At 40.1% G+C, this 23,484-nt stretch overlaps 1 protein-coding gene across 1 annotated transcript in view; it reads right to left on the bottom strand.

Moving 5' to 3' along the window:
• Positions 1-23,484, bottom strand: part of MYO18A (myosin XVIIIA) — a 305,757-nt gene that overhangs the window by 121,130 nt on the left and 161,143 nt on the right. Inside the window, exons 12-15 of the mRNA XM_018563429.1 lie at positions 22,650-22,826; positions 19,859-19,949; positions 13,553-13,745; positions 11,374-11,460 (exon numbers count right to left, since the gene is read on the bottom strand). Of these exons, the coding sequence (XP_018418931.1) occupies positions 11,374-11,460; positions 13,553-13,745; positions 19,859-19,949; positions 22,650-22,826 (548 nt within the window). The remainder of the gene's footprint in view (positions 1-11,373; positions 11,461-13,552; positions 13,746-19,858; positions 19,950-22,649; positions 22,827-23,484) is intronic.

Raw genomic sequence — 23,484 nt, 5'->3', positions numbered from 1 at the left:
GGCGCTATGCGCGGGGGGGGGGGCTTCATGGTTTCTCGCACCCGGGCCCTGAGGTTTCTAGTTACGCCTCTGGAGACAATGTTGCCCAGAAGAACTACAAATGTGCTATCTCCTTAGATAACTTGTAGTGCTCTAGGAATCCTTTGTTACACATTCAATATTTATTTGTAAAACAAACATTGTATACACATAGTAAAGAACGGATAATGACATTAAAAAACCTACAAAAATAAAAAATGTCCCAAAACCAATATTGCTTCCCTTTAAACCTGGCTCTGCAATAGAAAGCTACATATGGTTGGGAGCTCTCAGCACTGCATATAATTATTCCAAATGGCTGTGATAGCTACAACGTATTAGGCTGGGCACACAACTTTTGTCTTGCGTTGGCTGTAAGGTACTTAAAAAAACGTACGATCTTCCTATCTTGCATAGGCAGATCGTACTTGCGATTATCGCAAGCCACACCCCCTGAGGGGCGGGCTTCCGATGAACGCAATGCTGGCCCACCGGCCTGTCCGGCTTTGATCTCACGAACATGCTACACACCCGCCGAACATCGTACGATGCTCGGCGGGTTTTGAAACATGTTCATAAGTTTAAGGGCCTGTTCACATGAGTTTCAGGTCCTGATCAGGTCCGGATCTGCAGAGGCGGTGCTACTGATGCAGTGCGTTTTGGCTGCGTTTTTGATGCGTTCCAGTTAAAAAAAAAGTTAGTATGTTAGCTGCAGTGCAGTGCGTTTTTGACGCGTTTGCGTTTCCTGTCCGTACAAAATGTGACATGCAGTATTTTTCTGTCGTCAGCTGAACGGACTGCGCACGTGAGAACTGTAGCTCATAAAACACATAGGGATACATTGGGATGCATTTTGAGTGCAGGAGCGTACTGATCAGGGATGGGATTTCCCGCGATTATGGTACAATCATCGTAAGGTGTGTGGGGACCTTTACACTGTAACATTAATCCAGACACTGACAGACTCTGCAGAAATAAGTCTCTTTTTTTTCTTTGGAGCAGATTGTTTTTAAGAGATGACAGGACTAATGTAATACAGATGTTCCTCACTTACCGACTTACCTGTTTTGCGACCACTCGCACTTACGACGGACCGCCGATCGACCTCCGACCTTGCGCGTCAGTGCGACGTGACGCCGGCGGAAGTGACATCCTCCGATCTTCACTGCAGGTCCCGGTAAGTATTTCCATTGCCCGATGTACAGTACACTGTTCAGTACTGTACATCGGCAACGCTATACAGTACTGTACTAATGCAGTACAGTACTGTATAGAGTTCCTCACTTAACGACCAATCCGTTTAACGACCTGGTCGTAGGAACGGAACTCGGTCGTTAAGTGAGGAATACCTGTAATCGAAGTACTTAGTCATCAGTACATTGTTATAATTGTACAGGCTTGCCTATTAAGGTTTCTATATGCTGTAACAATGCACTAACTGCTCTAAAGCTGGCCATACACCTTACAATTATCTGCAGATTCTACACCTTACAATTATCTGCAGATTTTCTGTGGTCAGATGGAAAAGGTGCAACAGATTCCTCCATCTACACTTAACTGTGTGGATGGAGTAATCTCCACCTGGACCAATCTGTTGCACTTTTTCCATCTGACCACAGAAAATCTGCAGATAATTGTAAGGTGTATGGCCAGCTTTAGGTTGCAAATATGGGATTGGCTATTGTGTGAAGAAGAATTTGAATTGTTGGAAAAGTTCTCCATTGCCATCTATGGAGGTTTCTTGCACTGCAATGTGATCTTCCTATCTTGCATAGGCAGATCGTACTTGCGATTATCGCAAGCCACACCCCCTGAGGGGCGGGCTTCCGATGAACGCAATGCTGGCCCACCGGCCTGTCCGGCTTTGATCTCACGAACATGCTACACACCCGCCGAACATCGTACGATGCTCGGCGGGTTTTGAAACATGTTCATAAGTTTAAGGGCCTGTTCACATGAGTTTCAGGTCCTGATCAGGTCCGGATCTGCAGAGGCGGTGCTACTGATGCAGTGCGTTTTGGCTGCGTTTTTGATGCGTTCCAGTTAAAAAAAAAGTTAGTATGTTAGCTGCAGTGCAGTGCGTTTTTGACGCGTTTGCGTTTCCTGTCCGTACAAAATGTGACATGCAGTATTTTTCTGTCGTCAGCTGAACGGACTGCGCACGTGAGAACTGTAGCTCATAAAACACATAGGGATACATTGGGATGCATTTTGAGTGCAGGAGCGTACTGATCAGGGATGGGATTTCCCGCGATTATGGTACAATCATCGTAAGGTGTGTGGGGACCTTTACACTGTAACATTAATCCAGACACTGACAGACTCTGCAGAAATAAGTCTCTTTTTTTTCTTTGGAGCAGATTGTTTTTAAGAGATGACAGGACTAATGTAATACAGATGTTCCTCACTTACCGACTTACCTGTTTTGCGACCACTCGCACTTACGACGGACCGCCGATCGACCTCCGACCTTGCGCGTCAGTGCGACGTGACGCCGGCGGAAGTGACATCCTCCGATCTTCACTGCAGGTCCCGGTAAGTATTTCCATTGCCCGATGTACAGTACACTGTTCAGTACTGTACATCGGCAACGCTATACAGTACTGTACTAATGCAGTACAGTACTGTATAGAGTTCCTCACTTAACGACCAATCCGTTTAACGACCTGGTCGTAGGAACGGAACTCGGTCGTTAAGTGAGGAATACCTGTAATCGAAGTACTTAGTCATCAGTACATTGTTATAATTGTACAGGCTTGCCTATTAAGGTTTCTATATGCTGTAACAATGCACTAACTGCTCTAAAGCTGGCCATACACCTTACAATTATCTGCAGATTCTCTGTGATCAGATGGAAAAGGTGCAACAGATTCCTCCATCTACACTTAACTGTGTGGATGGAGTAATCTCCACCTGGACCAATCTGTTGCACTTTTTCCATCTGACCACAGAAAATCTGCAGATAATTGTAAGGTGTATGGCCAGCTTTAGGTTGCAAATATGGGATTGGCTATTGTGTGAAGAAGAATTTGAATTGTTGGAAAAGTTCTCCATTGCCATCTATGGAGGTTTCTTGCACTGCAATGCAGCACCACACCTGACCTTATCAAGTGAAAATGTCTACACTTCTACCCTGTACCTGATCAACAGGTTCAGTTATAGTCCAAATAGTTTCCTGTCAGTTTCTCACCTTCTTCGGTTTGGTTTACTTGCTAGTCTGACCTGTTGCCAGTAGATATTGTATGTGTTGTGCCCTGGAATGCTGGCCATATAACATTCACAACATTAGTGGCTCTAACAAAGATGTAACACAAGGAGGTAATATCTTAAAGAAAGTCCACTGGCGTCATAATGTGTGCAGCTTTAGTTTGCCTGATTCTGACTCTTGGGCATCAGAAAAGTAAGACAGCTGCTGACAGACTCTATACAGTCGGCAGCACAGATACTCAGCAAAGGTTTTTTCCCGTTCACACCAATGCATCATGCAACTTGGAAAAGCTGCAGGTGCTTCTTTTGTGCTACACAGGGCATTTTTGTCCTCTTTCAATAAGAGTGCATGAAAACTGCATCAACAGGTGTTTAAGGGCATGACAGCCACCCTCTTCTGCCGAGGCTACATCTACTTGAGCCACGCTATATAGGAAGATGGAGCAACAAAGCCACATTATCCTGGAAAAACTAATACAGCTGGTATGGATATTGTTGCATCATTGCACCGACCACAATTACAGGGACCACTCCAAGTGCCAGAGGGCCTGGGAGGGCATTTCCGTGAGGTTTATTCTCCTTGGGACAGGTGTATCAAAAATGCTTCAGACATTAAAAAAAAAAAAAAAAGCATGAAGAATGAAAACATATGAAAGGCAAATTACAATGCATTAAAAAAAACATGCATCAATGAGCATAAAAACACTCAAATGCTACAAAAGCACGCTAGATATGTATGTGTCTGTAGACACACAAGTGTGAACAGTGACTAATTGTGACTGGTTCATTAATGTTCAAGCATGGCTTGGCTTATTAAACTGAATGACTACAAGTGCAGCTTATTTTATGTTTTTTAACTTGTTTGCTATGTGGTAAAGCTACACACATTAATTGTACTGATTACAAACCTTCACCACTCAACATACAAACATGTGAGATTTCAAGTCCTTCAACCATCACCAATAATGAAGTAAAAGTCATTTATATGGGATTGTACAGGAGTCGGTAACTCCATCTGGTTTCCATTACATTGAAGAGTACAAAAAATAAAGAATACATCTATGACAACTGATGAGATAACTTTAAAGTGCAAATAAGCACAGATGGATTCTGTTTTAAAGGGCACCTCTAGCATTTACTATTACAGCTGGGGGAGCTTACGATCCTATTAGAAACTAAGGGTTAATACAAACTTCTCACTGTGTGCTAATGTCACATATTTCTGACTGACTCACAGCTGTAAATGCTAAAATCTAGACACACCATTTCATTATTTTTACAGGGCCTGTAAAGTGCTGTAATAGTGACAAGTGAAATGATGCGTTTAGTGAGATCTACATCATGTGGAGGGTAAAACTGGAAGTCTCGCACCAAATGACAATTTCAGCTCCAATCTCTATAATGTGAATAGGTGATATATCACATGCAAGAAAAACAATGATAGCATAATTATGCTGACAAAGCCTTCTATTTCTAAGTCTCTGTAGATAAGACTATTTCTACAAACCAGTCCCTAAAGCAAGTGACCTTTGACCTCATGGCATGCGATTCCTGTTTTTGTCAGCAAAAGACCCATCTAGGGTCCTAGTCATAGTACTGCTGCTTCTCTTTTTTTTATTCTCTTTTTTTTATGCTTCCAACAAGGTTTTTTTCTTTTTTTTTATCCCACTAAAATTCGATTTCCTTAGCTTTGGGTTTTCTCTTTTATAAGAATTCTGCATGCCCAGCTCTCACGGATAGTAGTAAATGCTTTGTGTCACCAGCAGTAAGATATGGGCTAACAAAGAGATTGGATTCACACCTTTCCATGCTCATTTTATGTCTTTACATGTGTTATCAACACTCATGTGCTTTCATAGCCCTACAGCACGCGTTTATGTTTAAAAAAGTGAGAAATGCACATCTTTGCATGGCACAGATATAAAACAATTACTAATTTGTGCACACGCATTGACTGTTTTTCGAACATTTTATAGCGTATTGACGTCAATGGCATAGAAACACGACTGTTTCTAACACGCATAAAAACGTGCATGGAAAGGTTTAAATGGGATCTATGGAACAGGGTCTAAGGAGTGCCTGGTCCTCACGCTTGCCCCTTAAAACAGTTTTGGGTTCCAAGGTTGCAGCTGGCCGATGAGCAAATATGAAATAAGGAGAGGTATAAAAATCGCAAGGCAGAAAAAGTCACATTCAGGCTGGAGGTCAAGGTAGTCAGGAACAGACAGAAACAGCAGATTCAAGGTAGGTTGGGCTCAAACCAATGTGACAATTGGGAAGGACACCAAACTTACTAGATTGGACAAGATTGGACTAGATTGCTCAGACACAGGATATGTAACTTTTTGCCAAGCTGAAAGCATGCTTATGGGCAGTAGTCAATTACATCAAACAAAAGGTTTGCGAAAATTGATCGAGCCAACAGGACAAACAGCACGTTGGCAGTCTCCCACAGAAGGCAAGTGTAAGCCTCAAAGGTCTTACACTAGCATATCATGATAGAAGCTAACTGTTAATCCTATAGTGTGTATATTATGGTGAGATTTTAGTTGCATCCACTTGTGCGGTCTCTCCTATGACCAGAGATCTCTGTGGACACGCTTCAATACACCCAGAAATATATAACAAATTGTAATTGGCATGTGTGATTTCCTGATATCATCATCTCTGAAACTTAAATTAGAAAACAGAAATGAAGAAATGAAGAAATGAGGCAACAAGGGTCGTCTGTCCCTTAAAACATCCCTGTATTAGGCCTATGTTCTCCCTGAATAAATCCAAGCCCACATTTAGGTTCTCAAATTCAAAATGGAATCTGATTCCTCTCTCAGTATTAGTAACAGAAGTCCCCCTCATTACAAAGGCCAATTTTGTATAGTATCCCTGCTTACTCAGCAAACAAAAGTACTCTAGAATATGCATGACATTAAAATTGGTCTATTTAGACAATTGTGACAAATGTGTGTGTAGACAATTATGTGTTATTTAGACATTGTGAGGTGTGGAAAAAATGTCTCATGCTTGAGAGAAAATGAGGATGCCACTTTTGACTTCTCATTCTACAAATGCTCTTTTCCTGGTTGTCAATATGACCGTCTGGATTTAATTATCTTTAACTAGAACAAGTACGTATTAAAAACAGTTTCTAACATTAATTTGACTTTGCTGACCGGTTTATTATTACAGGTATTTATATAGTGCTGACAATTTATGCAGCACTTTACATACAGAACATTCAAATCAGTCCCTGCCCTCAAGCAGCTTATAATTTAAGATCCCTATATCACATGTATACATACAGGACCGATTTAGACAGGAGCCAATTAACCTACCAGCAGGCTTTTGCAGTATGGGAGGAAATCGGAATCTTGATAAATGTGAACGGTATATGACTTCTTTTTTTTCCTAGGCACCACCTGTATATTAGCCTCCATAATGGGTCATTTTCACTTCGGTATTAACAGTAAAAGCATTTACTGTCAGTGTGTTGCGTATGCACAAGTGCTTCCTTGAAAGCAGCATCTCAAGTATACTCTTTTCAATAATCTCGCCCTATATACATATTATTAGTGTCTCTTATTATTTATTTCACACAAAATGACAAGCCTCATCTCCATTGACATTTGCCCTAAAAAAAAGTTGTGCTTCCAAAAACTTCCCAAAATACAAAAGAAAGACAGATTTAGCTCGTCTTTGATCTCTAAATGACTGAGCATGTACAAAGATACGGGCTGAGCACACAGACTAGAGGAAGGCGCCGTGTCTTCCAGTGCAGGTCAAGGATGCTGTGCTGAGGGATGTAAAAATAAAGTGTTCCCCTTGAAGGGAAATGCCATATTTGGAATCTTTCCTGACGCTCTCCTCTCATTAGAAGATTTATCTGCAGGCTGCCGAGAGAATGAAAGAGAAGTATACCTGACCCTGCTAATCTCCCTAGAGGAACAGCGCTTCACGAGGCACTCTTTCTTCCTGCGTCCTTGTGAAGGTGCATTTAAAACAGCTGCCTTTCCCTTCTCTGCCATTGTTTCCTTTTAAGAAGGGTTAAAATACCTCTTTATTTAGAGGCCTGATGGAATAAATACCATATAAATTAAATATAAGAAGACCATGAATCATTTATGAAGCCACAATAGGCTCTCCAGGGTGAAAATGCTTTACTGCTCCCTACCTCTCCCATGGCTGCATAACCTGCCAGTTCTGAGCATATGGGTATTTATTAACTGCTTTGAAATGCGGCTTCTTAAAGCCTCAGCCACAGACATTTATTGTCAACGTTTTTTATGAGTCATGCGGCTGCTGTCACATTCTATTAAACTTTGCAAGTATTTCTGTTACTTTTCCTATTAATGTGAATCTTGAGTTAAGCAAAGCAGCAAGGCAAGAAGGGGGAAAAAAAAAGCATTCTCAAGAGCATCTGCAAGTCGCAAAGATCCACTCGTTGCCATTTTATGCCTAATAAAGTTAAAAGAACCCCTCAATATTTAAAACAATAAAAACTTAAGTTGTATAAAAAAAAAAAAAAAGTACAGACCGAAAATAAGCCAGTTGGATAGCTCAGTCAACGTAAAACATATCACATGCTGCAAAGCTCCTTAGACTGGCTATGGGTAGCTTCAGAAGGCTAACTATCTACAAAAGCAGATAATTGTCAACATGCTAGTGAATGCAAGGTGCATACAACCAGAGAGAGAGAGAGATAGACAGATATACATTAAAGTGCAACTAAAGCCAAAACTTTTTGTTTTAGTTTTGCACAGAGAGGGGAGGGTTAGAACACCTGTCCCATTAAGGAGATTCACCCCTCTATTTGTCCTGGAGACTTATCACTCAAAGTGAAAGAAAATCCCAAGCTTTGGGTTGTCATCAGAACAGGAATAGAAGGGAAATCTTCCAAAGGGGACACTAGATCTGCTGAACACCAGGGACTTCCCTTACTTTGAAGGGGTTTCCCCTTGGTTCCAGTTGTGACTATTGGACAGGATTTGAAGAAAATCTCTACAATTGGACACAGAAAAATAAAAAGCTGACAAGGGTTATGACAATCCTTTAGGCTCTCTAGAACTTAAAAATAAAAAAAAGTGTTTGCCTCAGTTCTACTTTAACGATTACCAACTTGAAGTTCGGGGTCCCCCTTCCTGCCCAGGGCGTTTACCCCCCAAATGTTTGGTAAAATATAAAAGACGGGGTCACGTCGGGTAAATAGACACCAGATATATCAGCTTTAAAATTGTGTGCGCCCGAGAAATCACAAAAAACTACCATACCTATAATTGGCCATAGGCGACGATTTAAAAGCTTTTACCGCTCATCAGTTTAGTGATGAATGGCCCTAAAATTAAGAAGCCCCCTTATGTGATAGCAAATATACAATGACAGGTCCTCTTTATGGAGACATCAGGGGTCTCCAAGACCCTTGACACATAGGGACCCCCAACAGAGGGGGAGGCCGCATGCTGTTTTTCACTATACAAGCTGTAGAGCCGCCTGAATGCTTGTATGGAACAGCCGGTGCTGGCTGTTTAAAAGTTTTGCGGCATTCTGCTGGCGCGCGCAATCAGAGAAATAACAAGACGTACAAGTATGTCCACCCGCTGATGGGAGGTCCATTTATGTACAACAGCCGGATGGCAAGTAGTTAAATTAAATTATTAGCATCTGACATCAAAAGAAAACTACAGCAGATCTGGAGGGTATAATGGGATGAATTATTTTATGTTATATACAAACGCTAGAGGTAAGAAAATTACTTCTTTTTATCACTCTATAACTATTAATACTATCATGTCACATATGTCCTCCAGACTGCTGGCATTTATCTGCTGCACTAGACAGTACCCCTATTATAAGGGATAATAACTCACAGATAACAATGGGCATTGAGGGATGTAGAGCACCTGTGGTGAAAAGGATTGTTTTCTATGGAGAAAAAAATAAATGGCTGACGAATAATCTGTATGTTTTTCTAAAATGCTGACTCATTACTAATTTTTTTGCTCAAGTGATGCAAGAATCAGCTGCCATCAAATGATGCTGCTGATGATAGATAGATAGATAGATAGATAGATAGATAGATAGATAGATAGATAGATAGATAGATAGATAATAAGGTTCACAGTTCACTAGTACTTTGACCAGTTACTGTTAATGTGTTCTACTTAATCTGAAGGGGGAAACAATGTTAAAGAAAAGTAAGTGGGAAAGACTGAACATTAAATGTATAAAGCATTCGATCTTGCCATAATTGAGTCAACTAATTTTGTTTGAATGCCAGATATGTTTCCTTTGTGCCTAGCGCAAGTAAATTGTGCTATTGTTCCCAAAAGAAAATCACGTTTGGAATTTCATTCATTCAGATAAAAAGCAGGAAAAATGTCCATCCTGCTCCTTCAATTTTTCTTGTCACTATAGTTGAAAACCAACATTGCTTAGACCCCACTAACCATTAGAAAATGGAACAAACGTTCTGAAAAACGAACATTTTCAAGCAAAATTCTACTGGTGTATGGCCAGCTTTAGACATTTCCCTGATAAGATAATGTCACTGAAACACTGTCATGTATGGGTCATGAAAACACTTTCATCTTTATTCCTCTACCCTTCCCTCACCCTCGGTATACGTTCTGCTGTTCCAGAAGACCTTGATAACCAGTGATGAAAAATTATTTTACAGGCTAGAAAACAAAAGTACAAGCTTCCATGTACTCACACAAACCGTTCGGCTCATCTCAAATCTGACTGCACTTTTCATTAAAAAACCTCTTTTATGTTGTGCTTTAACGTTTAAAGGTTTAACAAAATGTTTGTATTATACATGAAATGCAGAGAATATTAACAAATGTGCATTGAAGTTGAACAAAACAATAGTTTGCAGTTCAATACCTTTGTAGTATGGGTAATGCCCAGTTAGGGATAAACAGCAGTCATAAGTCACAGGTATATATTATATAACGTATGTATGTATGTATGTATGTATGTATGTATGTATATAAATAAAATATATATGCTAGATCTACAGCCGTTATCACTGCAGCTCTAATCCTCCTTTGTCACAGTCCATTGCAGCTGTAAAACAATACGTATCTGGTTTATTGGCAAACAGGAAATATTGGGTGATTAAGAGCCAGTGTGGGACACTGCAGCTGTTAAACGCCGGCTCTAAATAGAGAGGTGAGCGATCACTCTGCTCACAGCTTCTCCCTGCAGAGAGCAGTGACGATAAGTCACCGCTCCCGCAGGGATTTCCCCCCGGCTCTAGAGAGGCAGAACCAGCTCCCAATTAGGCAGCCGGGTGGATCCCCATAATATACTCCACTATTTGCTGACTTTGGGTCACAGGAGTACATTAGTAAATGTACTCCTGTGACCCAAAAGAGAAGTTAAGGCAAAAAAAATGCTTGGTTTACTTCTCTTTTAACAGGTCTGTAGTCCTGAGCTTGTGGTGGATATTTTGTCCACATGGAGGTTTATATAGCTTTTCACCAGGGTGATTAGTTCCAGAACCCTTGGAATCATGTGAATGACAAAAGTACGGAGAATCCTAATGACACTTGCTGCGGCCTGCGGACATACGAGCTTGGGAGAAAGAAACAGATGAAATTTTGCATGTGGTATTTTCTCGGTGGTCGTGAGTGGGTAGAGTAGAGCTTTGGTAACAAGGATTAACCTTCCTTATGATACTATGTTTGCTTGGGAAGTTTATAAACGGTTTATCTGCAACATACTACCAAGGAAAAGTTGCTGAAATACCAAAGACATGTATTAACAAGGCGAGCTCACCCAAAATGGATAAAAACTGATTGAATAAAAAGCTTCTTGCAATTCTTTGTTTTAAAATTATGAAACCCCAGTCCAAAAAAATGACTTTCTACCATAATGCAGTTTTAACCCACCAGAACTTACCAATAGCTGAAATCCTTTAGATAGATCTTTTAGAGTATGCAAGACAATATGTAAGAGCAAAAATCGCCAGCCTAATGCTGTGTACTGTACAGGTATACAGGTATTCAAAATAAAACACATTTAAAAGAAAAAAACAAAAACATTCCAATGACAAAAACATATTAAGCATACAAATGTAAAAATGCCATGACAGTACACATTTACAGTCATGGCAGCAGTGGTCTTTATGGTACCCCCTGCCTTGCTTACCAGTGTTTGATGCGACGCTTGGTCTACAGCAGCTACTGAGCCAGATGTACTGGACTCTATTTCATCTAAAGCAAGCTCTATATTTTCCTAGAGGGGACAGATGAGTGATTAGTATTCATGAGACTAAGATTTAAGTTATGACATCATTAGAGATCAGTCAGTCTATACATTTATATAATGGTGCAATGGGTTCCACACCAACAAGCCTGTTTTTCATATTTATTCTGTATTACTTATCTCACATCTATGTATAGTCTAATTTGAAGCATATCTCTATCCAACTCTTTTTGATTAGTGTGGAAAGGTTAAGGGCTCATTCGGACGGGTGGCTAGACTGCAGTGTTCAGATGCAGTTAAACTCAACATATGGACACATCAGAACTCAGAACTGTGTGCAGCCAGAACCATCAGCCCTGGATGCACACCGTCTCTGCCAAAACAGGTCAGAAGCCCTATTCATATGTTACTGCTGGTATAAGCAGTTACATGCAAGATGTGCATTGGGCTAATTTCTCTGCTGCCAAGAAGTGCAGATCATCCCCGGTGGTTGGCTCATCTGAATAAGACCTTAAACCTCTGTCAGGTTTTTATGGCCATCTGTATCCCTGCTGGTGAGCTATACCCTCTTTGTGTTGGTGACTGTTGTTACTGGGACAGATTGGAATGGGAAACTTAAACATTCATGGTCGCCAACAAAACCAGAGGTAGAGGTAAAAGGTATATTTTCTAGGGACACCTGTTCCGGTGATAACTGTCCAAGAGGGGAGTTCTATTATCTTGGAGAGACTTAAACTCACTTCCTGCATAACAGAATGTGAAGAGTTGTCTACCAACAAACCACAAAAAAAAAAGTGTGGCGACAGATACAAACGAATACAATTACAATAATAATAATGCCAACAGAAGGTTAAAAATCCCATAATATGAAGACATGAGCTCAGCTTTAGGGTGAGCTACTATAAAAGTGTCCAGAACAGTGTGATTGTAAGTAATTTTATTTGAAGCAGTGAGCGTCTAATTGGGTGGTCTAATACCATACGTGCATGATTATTTCAGGACTTGAGGTTTAAGTTCAAACAGGCTGCCTCAGGAACCCCTTACACCAGATCATTCAACCAATTAGGTTTAATTTAAGCTTCTGCTACAACAGTACATCTATCAGACAGAATATGAAATAAGATCTACATAATTAGGTCATCATTAATCTAAAAACTAATGAGAGGTAAATACAAGGAGATGGTAAGAAAGAGACTAAAGGATTGAAGAGGGGATGGGGTTGAAAATATGAAGTTTCTAATAGGGGTATTTGAACTTCAACTACAATTGTGCAGCATCCAGGAGATATACTAGCATTCCGAAGTCCTTTGATCTCTAGAACAATTGCTGCTTGGTAAATGAAAACAGCTGATAAATTGTAGAAATGATGAAACTCCACAGAAGAAAATCAATTCACGACAGAAAGCTAGGGAAATAACTGTTTAAATGATTAATTCATAAATATACACAGCTATGAAGGAACCAACTATCTATTCCCCATGTTATGAGGACTATAAAATAAAGGGCAAATTTGGGGCACCAAACTGAATGACACTAGATCCTTATTTCATATAAAGGCTTTCCTTTAAGCAATGCATTCAATTCGAAAGGCAACATGGGTCCTCCTTTTTTAAAAGGTTGAACAAAAGGTAAAACATGAAATAGAAAACATCTCCTTTTAGGTCATCCAATAGTTTACTGTAAAACACAAAAATACATAGGGGTCTATTTATGAACAATTCGCAGAGCAATTCACCCTGCAAAACTCAACGTTGCAGTGTGCGAACAGAAGCCATTTTTTTCCAATTATTAAGATTAATAACTTTTGATAACATTTTAAAGCAGAACTCCATTCAAAACCTTTTTTTTTTAAATTAGGTAAATGCACCTCTTTCTAGTCTTAAATGTTGTCCCCTTTGGGGACAACACCCTTTCATTACTAGTGAGGGGAAGGGACTTTACCAAACATGAAAAGAAACGTTTGACTGGAGTTCTACATCAACTAAATCATACAGAGGTCAATAAATTCAATTAAGTACTGGTATGGTAAAAGGGCATTTTACAAATAGTTTATAAATGCTAACGGAACAAAACAGCGTGACCTCTAAAAGCCCAGACATCCCCAAATGTTCATCGATAATACCTCCTTATAACGTTCTAATTCCTGTGCAAAGGTTTTCTCGTGGAAAAGGGCCTGCAGTCTCTCCTGTGCATAGTTGTGGCAAAGTTCCTCAAAGGTAGCAGCTCGACCTTGTTTCACCAGCTCTGGATTCTGAAAGCCGGGGGTGTCCACAATCATAATCGAGCAAAGAGAGTGCTGGCTGGATTTCAAGGCTCTGCCAAAACAAAAGAAAATGCTCTGTACAGGATTTGAGATGGAATTATAGAAATGGATAAATAGCCAGCACATACAATTCTCAAGCTGGCAGGCATCCACTGAGGATATTATCAGCTCATTTCAGTAAGAATAATAAGCATTAGCTTCTGCATATTCATTCATACCACCTATCAACAATGCTATTAATAACAATAATAAGAAGAGGGGAAACAGCAAAACTCCTCTGAGCACTACATTTTTTTTAAATAAATGAAGGCAGTGTATAGAGCAAAGCACTAAAACTTACTGCTGTGCCAGCCAGTAAAAGCCTCATCCAGCATTTAAACTGCAAAAAAGGGCGGAAGTACAGCTATGAACAGGAGGACATAAATAACGTTTAGCGAGCGCAGCAGCGTAATGCTACCCTATGCACTGCAGAAGAACCCTGAGCACCATGAATCTCGCTCTGATAAGCTCTGGAGCAAGGATTCAACTACCTCAGATAAAAAGAAAATTACATGATTTATACATCCCTTTGCAAGTTGTGATTAACCACTGCAGATAACTTGTTTGGCATTTAAAAGAGGGTCTTAAAATAAAGCTAAAAAAAGTGCTGGGAAGTAGAGCATTTGGGCAGAAGAGTCTGTGCATGTCTCTGCCTCTGCTACAAACCCTTTCCTTTTCCTCTCTTCTTGTGTACACTGTCTGTCACACACACGTCTGTGCAATGTACTTTCCTGGCCCACTTCAAGTATATGTAAGATACAGAGAATGGAGTCAGACAATGTAACTTACATCATCAGTGGCTGCACAAGGGCAGAGAAAACACCGGGTTGGAATGAGGAAGCAAAGGCGGTGGAGAGATCAGCAGTGGGATCGTAAAGTTGTCAGTCTTGGAGAGGCGAAAACCCAAAAGGTAATTCTACTATAATGTACAAGTATGCCATGTGTATTTGCACATTATGGCAAATACACATAGCATTTAGTCTTGCTACAGTTCTATTTAATGTTGAACTCTAGGGAAAACAAAAAAAGAATACCATTGCAAGTGAATGGGGGCTCCCCGACACTGCAAGGGTTAAATTCTCGTTTATGCCTACGGTACTGGAAAGGACTTCACTTGCTTGTGCTCGCTTGTGCTCTGCCTCCCCCAGTAGTCGGTGCACTCCTCTTGTCCCTGACGCTCTAGCTTTTGGGTGGTCCCTCAGCATGTTCACATATGATGCAGGGCTACTTGATGATATCACAGTGCCTGCAACTGCAAAAGTGCTGTGGAGACGGTGGTGTGGGACCAAGTCAAAAAGCATGGAGGAAACCTGCAGTACCAGGGGATTGGATAAGTAAAAGTCCTTCTTTCTGGTAACCTAGGCATAAAAAAGAATTTAGTAGCAGGCCCCACTGCACGGGTATTTTTGCTATTCTCCGGAGTTCAGCTTTAACACATTACATAGAAAGGGGTTTAAAAAGCATCCTTATCCTGGGTCTAGTACAGATTATTGCTTATTAAAGACCAACTCCAAACAAATGTTTATTTCTAGAGTTGAGGAAGGTTTAGGAAGGGCAAGTAGTGGGAAATTACTCCAATGGGCACACAGGCAGAAATAATAACAGTTTTGTTACTAGAATGAGGAAAAGTTAGAAGCACCAGATATATTCCCATCTATACCCTCCAATCCTGGTAGGCTTTATATCCTCAAATTCTGGGTGTAAATCTTACCAGTGGAGTCACAGAAAGCTATAAAAACGTGACAGGGGTTCCAATTCTTGCCAACATTATACTCTGAGTTAAGGTTTTAAGGCGCATCACAGATGTCAAAACAGTTTTGCAGTGACATGGGCCCTCACAATTGGCAAAACCCAAAGAAAGAACCATCTTGGTTGCCAAAAGCACCCAAACAGCTTCTCACTTCTATATTTCCAAGGCACATTATATAAAAATAAGATGATGATCAAATACTATGACACAAGGTAATCATTTTCAGATAATGTTGATTATGTCCTGTGATGCAGGATTTATTTATGCATGGGTCTCCACTGGTAAACATTAAAAGGGTTATTCACTAAGGAGCCAAAGGATATAGCTGTAGCTTCGGCTAATCCTTCGGCTCACTTCGGCCACCGGAGCCTTTCGGTTCAGTGAATAGCCTATACAGCAGCCAAGCCGAACGCATATGCTTCTGCTCGGTTGAGCTGAACACACAGCCGAAGCGGGGCGAATGGTCTGCTGAACCCCACACACTTTTCTTTTTCTTATTTTTAATGTGTTCTTCACTTCGGCTCAGCTGAATATGCTGAGCATGTCGGCTGAACCGGAGGGAGCCGAAGCCAGCCGATGTACAGCTGAAGTACAAGGCTGAAGTGAATAGTCTAACAGCGTTCGGCTCACTTCACTTCGGCTCGGTTATTCACTTGGCTGGTTTCGACAGCTTAGTGAATAACCCCCTAAGTATTATTTGTCTTTCCTTCATTAATTTGGTTTAAATAAACAAATGACTTAGGTAATTCAGCAAACTTGCACATTCAGCTGTTCAATGGTGTCATCAAACAGCTGCTTCATGTGTTGATCGTCTTTAGAAACACAAGAAAATAATCCATAGACAAATTCCTTGTGGTTTTTGGATCGGCTTTCTAAAAGGAATATCAGCTGGGAAAGCCAATCACAACACAGTAAGAAAGAGGAATGCATTATGGGTATAGGGACAGAAGACTGTTTTCAATAGAAATCTGGATTTGCTATAGAAATCTTAAAAAAAGGCTCCAGTTGCTGGGACCATTTGCCCCCCCTTAAAATGCCATTCATGCATTTTATAAATGTGTCTATGCCAGTCACCATTAGCAAATATAATTCTAAACACCTTTACCATATAATTTGAAGGAACACTCACTGAAGCCAAAAAACTGGTCAGCATTACAAACATCCCATCCAAGGGGGAAAAAAAACCACTACAAACTGACAGAAAAATATATATTTTTTTTAAACTACATGACTAATTGTAATTTACAATCATAGGTTTAAGCACCAGATTGAAATGGTACTAAATTAATCAATAATATATTATATATAGCTAATTAGATGGTTAATTCAGCCTGCATAAAACTGCAGTAAACAAGTTACAAATCTGGGCAAATGAAACTGAGCATATGATGAAAAATGCCTTCATGTTGGGTTTTGAAATGGTATTTAATAATAAGTAGATCCATAAAAAAAAAGGCAGCTGAAGTTGCATGCAAATCTGAGCTTTCCTGTAAATACCCAGCTTGGACTCAAACTACTCTATCACCTGAGCCTACCTACCAGTAAATGAGGCCACTGATCTTGTGAAAAGGTCTAAAAGGTGCCCACACACCTTGCGAAAATCGTACGATAATCGCGGGCAATCCTGCGATCGTACGATTATCGCAAGGTGTGTGGAAGGCGTGCGACCTCTGCTACTGTAAGGTCCCACGACTTTTATTTTTTATGAACATGTTCAAAAACCTGCCGAGAATCGTACGTTTGTCGGCGGGTGTGTGGCATGTTCGTAAGATAAATGCAGCACGGGCCGGTGTGCGCAAGCGGGTCAGGCTGCATCAAGATAGGCAAATCGTACGTTTTTTTAATTACCTTACAACCATCGCAAGACATTATGCTGGGCACACACACCTTACAACCATCGCAAGATTTTTGTCTTGGTATTGAACGGGCAGTGTGCGCTTGCACACACTGGCCCGTGCGGCATTTATCTTACGAACATGGCCAACACCGGCCGACAATCGTACTATTCTCGGTGGGTTTTCGAACATGTTCCTGAGATAAAAGTCGTGCAACCTTACAGTAGCAGAGGTGGCACACCTTCCACACACCTTGCGATAATCGTACGATCGCGGGATTTGCTGCGAATATTGTACGATTATCACCTTAATAGGGAAGCTTATTAGGCAGAGGAAAGTAGGACCAAGATCAACTTTTACAGAAAGACAAGAATGGTATATATTTTCTGCTGCCTACACCTTTGGTTCTATGGCTCGTTTTGTCATCCAATTTTACTGAATGGAATCTCAGCTTGGGCATTTTGTCATCATATGCCCGGTTTGAATGGCCCCATTTTGTGGAGGCTTCTTTTTCTAAAAGATTTACAGTCCAATTTAAATATGTCACAACAATTCTTTTAATAAGGAACAAGTGTTAAACATATTGCATTCTATGCAAACTTTTAACAATCAGTTCGTTTTAAATGAAATCTAAATGAACAAGAAAAATAAAAGAGCTGTTTAGTAGAGGTGATGGGTATAGGCCTGTTCGGTAAGCGGCGTCTAGCCCTTGATTCAAACTGAGCGTATGCCCTGACTTTCACTCAACTGAGAAATAAATCACCTGCTTGATGGATGATGGCAACACAATCCATTTAAAGAATGAACATGAACAACAGTGATCAGACTGCAATTCACCTGAACAGAAGACTGATGCCCTAGTTATCAGCACAGTGAGAGCTGTTCTATGTGAATACACACATTAGAGAATCAAAACAAAGCCAAAATTAGGTTCTAAATATAGGGAAAAGGCCTTGGTTTAATCATTTAATCAATGGTGAATTTACTGGAGAGTGAAACGTATGATATTAAAGGTGCTGCAGCACGGTAAATACAAAAACATGTTATACAAAAGCTAAACTCTAGCAGATATAAAGGACACTGTTTAATGCAGCTCTGTAATCATTAGTACATCATCGATTGTATTTCTAAATGCAAACAGTGTAAGTATCTAAATGTAATCTGGTTTTAGTCTCTTGCAGTACCTTTATAGCAAGGCTGAAGTGTGAGAGTAAGAAGCACTACATGGGGCCAGTCAGTTAATGTGCTGACAAGAAGCATGCTTATAGAAAGAGAAGGCAGAGTGAAGGATGAACTCATTCTTTCTTTCCTACTTCCTTTCCTACCCAGTAACAGGCTGGGATGAGTCCAGGAAAGCCTGAGCTCAGAGGGAGTGGATTATATGTAGTTGGTCATCAGAATCAGGACCCCCCGTGGCAAAAAAAAATACTGCAAGGAAATCTCTGGACTGAAGCCAAAAATTGCAGCAAAAGCAATTTTGCTGCAAGGTTTTGTTATTTTACCTTTTTAAAAAGAAGTAAAGCCAAACCATTTTTTTGGCTCTACTTCTTGCTTGGGTCACAGAACATTTACTAATGTACTCCTGTGAACCAAAGTCATCATATAGCAGCAATATCCCGCTATATGTGGACAGGGAAAAGCCACGCCACAGCCAGAAGGATCTGAACAATGTTGTTTGAAGGATCCCAACATTTTTTTTAAAAACCCTTCTCACCTACCAACCAAATGAGGCTAAACTACACAGAAACAACAGTTGGCTGGCATAGGACAAAAACACGATTCTTTTGACATTTAGTCACGACGGAGAAGACATGGTTTCCATTTCATGTCTTAATTTCCATTAATTCTCACTTTTCTCTTTCTAATGAAGTAAGAAGATATCTGTGATCATATCTGAATTTACTTTGGGAAAAAGTTAGTATGAACATTCTGTAGTCATCTTCCCTATCATGCATTAGACTGAAGCTGTCCCTATAACAATTTGCCTTTCAAATTCAGGAGAACCTGCAATGTATGGTCTATATTAAACAAGAGACTTTCAATGTGAACACATCGTCCAAAGTTACATATAGTTACGTAGTAGGGGAGGTTGAATAGAGACACAGGTTCATCAATTTCAACGTATATTCTGCATGTGTGTAAGTATTGCTAGGAATTCCCATAACCCTGTATGTTTTGTAAACAGAGGATCATCCAAGTGTTCTTTGAAGCTGTAAACGTTTTCTGCAGATACTGCTATCTGTGAATTCCACATTTTTACCACTCGCAAAAGTAAAAAAAAATCCCTTACGCAGCTCAAGATTTTTTTCTTTGTGCCCTTGCATCTTCTGCAAAGTTCTTGGTTTAAGTAGTGCATTCCCAATACTGCGGTCCCCACTGATGAGTTTCTAAATTGTGATCATGTCTCTTCTCTAGGAAGAAGTTTTTAGTGGCAAAAACAACATCCATAATTCAACCCCATTAAACTCAGTTCTCTGTTAATATTCTCAGTGTAGCATCTTCTATAATCTGATCATCCCACCAACATTTTAAAAAGGTTACCTGTTTAGCAGCGAGATGAGTAGAGTGAAAAGCTCCGAGTACAATCCAGAGGCCATTCCCTCCAGACATTCCAAAGCAGACAATTTGGAACCTATGTAGAAAGAAAAATAAAATAGATTACAGTAAAGTATATATACATATGTATATTTTTCCCTCATTAAAATAATATTCAGCTTGGTATGTAAACTATTTTTACAACGGTGGTATAATGCAACTAATAACTCTTTGCCCTAGGCCACGTCATTTAAAAGGAGGTCCACAACATGGTAAATATTACTATCAATAATTTTCATGCTGAACTCCAGGCTTATATAGAAAGAAAAAAAAACACATCCACACAGCTGTATTTGTGAATACATCATTAAATGTATTTTTAGAAATGCAAATAGGCTAATAGGAGGAGAGAGAAAATTGAGCAGAGTGATTACCTCATCAGTCCGCTGCTTCATGGCATCATCAGTGGGTTTATTGTTTATAATAGAGAATATGGTAAAATACTCTGGGCTCTGCTACTTGGCAGGGGGCTGAGTTAACCTCAGGGCTGGATGGAGTAAAATGTAAATACTTAGATAAAACAGCTCCACTATATGTATTTTTTTCTGCATACTGAGAAGTCTGTCTGGAGTTCAAATAAAAAAAAATGCATGCTGCTTTAAAAAAAAAAAAAAAAAACTCTGTTGCTATGTGTAGTTTTCTAATTACAGTGGGGCAAAAAAGTATTTAGATGCACACGGGGAAGCCACATTTGCTTACACGCCTTATGTAGACTATACTTCCTGTTTGTAGTACCAAACAGTGGCCATGCTTTACAGCTTCTGTTCATAATGCAAGTTTATGTTTCAAGACGAAGTTAACAAATGCTTGAGAATGACACCAAACACAAGTAATGAAGGGAAGATTCAGCTTCCTTTCACCTAATTGCTGCGGAACCTACAATGTGAAAAGGGCCAGGTAGAGAAGACCGATACACAGACAGGTTAGGAGGGTCACGATGTCTTATCATAATGCAGGTCACGGCCTTTTGTCTAATCAGTCTGGGGCACCACACCATAGAATTACTTATGCACTGAAAAATTATCCTGAGTAATTGGAAACTTTGAGCAATATGTAAAAGATTTTTAAAAAAACAAGAAAAAAAAGGAATAAAGGAAATGTCAGCTGAGCATGTGAGACCGGGAATGAGATGTTTCATTTAAAGGCTGCGATTTCTACATTTTAAAAAGGTTAGGCGATTTAAAGTCAACATAAAATTGTAGAGATTAGGGCATGTGAGCCACATCTCCAGTAAAAGTCAAACCATGCTTTAATACTCTTTAAAGACAACCTGCCTGAAGACGGTCTGACTTTTTTTTGCTTTAGCTAGTGCCTTCTTGGGTTCCTTAATAGATCTAGAGAAGCGTTAAGGTAACATAAAAGACATTTTTTACAAAAAAAATTAAATACTTACGTGATATACATTTGATGGAAGCTTCCATTCTCTTACATCTGAGCTGGATACTAGTCCTCTAATTGCTTTCATATTCAAAATGAATGGGTTAAAGAGACTGTCTTTTTGTCCATTGAGGGAAAAGTGACAGACTACTACTAGCCCACCCTCCTGCCCACTTATATTCGCCTTTCCTGTGCTTCCCTAGCCACTCCATTCCTCTGGGAGTAAGGGTTCTAGTCCCAGAGGAGCTTACACAGGGCTAACGACATACAGTGGTACCTCGGTTAACGAACGCTTCTGTTCACAAACAATTCGGTTCGCGAACAGGAAGTTCTGCAAAATGTTGGTTCTGTTCGCAAACTCCGCATCGGGTGACGAACACAACTGCAGCCATCTTCTCCGCTCTGACACATGGTCGTGGCTTCGTCTAGTTGAGATCACGGTCTGATCACAGTCTGATTCGGTTTGCGACCAGAATCGTGGAACAAATTAAGTTCGTGAACCGAGGTAACACTGTAGTTCTCCTTGTCAGGCGACAGTATTTGGGCTTGACAACTGGCAACTCAAGCCCAAGCACTGCATCCTGGGAGGAGGTCCCATGTGCCCTCATACCTGAAAGTACCAGGTAACTGTGAAGGCTGCATTGAAGAGGGAGGGCCAGACTACTTGGAAATCAGTCAGCAAGGATTTAAATGGCTCCTACGGGTCACACAAAGTTTATTCAGAGAAAAAAAAATTGCCAAGTGGATCGTTTAGAACATCAGAGAAGATAACATCACTATATATTTCTTGAACTGGGGTTTTATCTAAAAAGATACAGTAGTACCACCAAGTGCAATGTATGCCACCTAAGCAGAACCATTCCTATCGATTTCCAACAAACAGAAGTGGAAATGAATATGTATTGTCAATCAGCCATTTTATTCCAAAGAGATGCAAAGTCAAGGTAAAAGACTGAAGTGGCTCTATTTGATAAAAATGATTCTTCTTCTGTGTGGTCCACCTAGTTTATAATAAGATAAGCAATTTCCTGTACAGAAGCATTTACTCAACTAGAGCACCTCTAAATCTGAGTCTTTTTCATGGTGATTCAATGTAGCTATGTTAATGTAATAATTCATGAACAGATACATAGAACGGGGTTAAGAGTAAGCTGTAAGGTAATGCTGTTTTCTAATAATAATAAAATCAATGCAAAAAAAAACAAGCATTTTAACATGAGGCAGGAGAATTTCACTAAACCAGTCTGAAATTGGGCAACTTAAAATGAATTTAACCAAATACATAACATACATATTGCATTTGCAGTGATTAAGACAGTGGGGAAGGGGAGTGGGGTTAGGATACTCTAGAATAGATTACCTGAACCATCTCCTTGGCTGGCATCATCAAGTCCTTGACGGAAAGAGGTTGACTTTTGTAAGGTGCTGGTTTTGGATTGGTGTTTGAATATGGATGAGGAGAGTTCTTCCAGTGAACAGCCCAGGAGATAAGCAGCTTTCTGGGCCCATTCATGGCGTGCAAATTGCTTCCTGCCACCTTATGAGGGGAAAAAAAGAACGTCTCTTCTATTATCAGCTGAGGCATTTTGTGAGTGGCTAACATACTACACCACACAGTCATACAGTAGAGAAAAGGGTATTTTGAAGACAAAGTAAACACTCATTGGCCATTTTGGTATATCTCTCCATCACCCACAACAAATCTCTGGAAAGCTGTGGAATTTGAATCATTCCATGCTGATATTAGGGAGTCTTACATGTGCCAAGAAAACATTCTCTACATCATTACACCACCAGCCTGAACCACTGACAGAAGACAGGATAGCTCCATGGATTCATGTTGAGTACACCAAATTTTCACTCTGCAATCTGAACGTCACAGTAGAAATACACACTCAGGTAAAGTTCTTAAATGTGAAAGGGAATATTTTAAGTCCAGTCAGAATGTTTGGCCACTATGGTTTCTGTAAAGCTTCAAACTGGTGGCAGGTATTTATCTACCACAGACGCCATATGCTAGTGTACTTGATAATCTGCTAGTGTGACCTCAATCTCTTCATGGATCATTGCTTGGGTGATTGTATTTTTGGTTTCAGTGAGGCGAAGTCTAAGGCTTTTTCAAGCCTTGAATATTGTCGGTTTGGCGGAAGTCTAAATTGTGCATTAGTGATGTCCCGGGGCATTTATTTAGGAGC

The sequence above is a fragment of the Nanorana parkeri genome, unplaced genomic scaffold (assembly GCF_000935625.1).
Source record: "Nanorana parkeri isolate BGI_ZX_2015 unplaced genomic scaffold, ASM93562v1 scaffold663, whole genome shotgun sequence".
NCBI lineage: Eukaryota > Metazoa > Chordata > Amphibia > Anura > Dicroglossidae > Nanorana > Nanorana parkeri.
The sequence above is the reverse complement of the archived record's forward strand: the minus strand, read 5'-3'. Positions and strand labels throughout refer to the sequence as shown.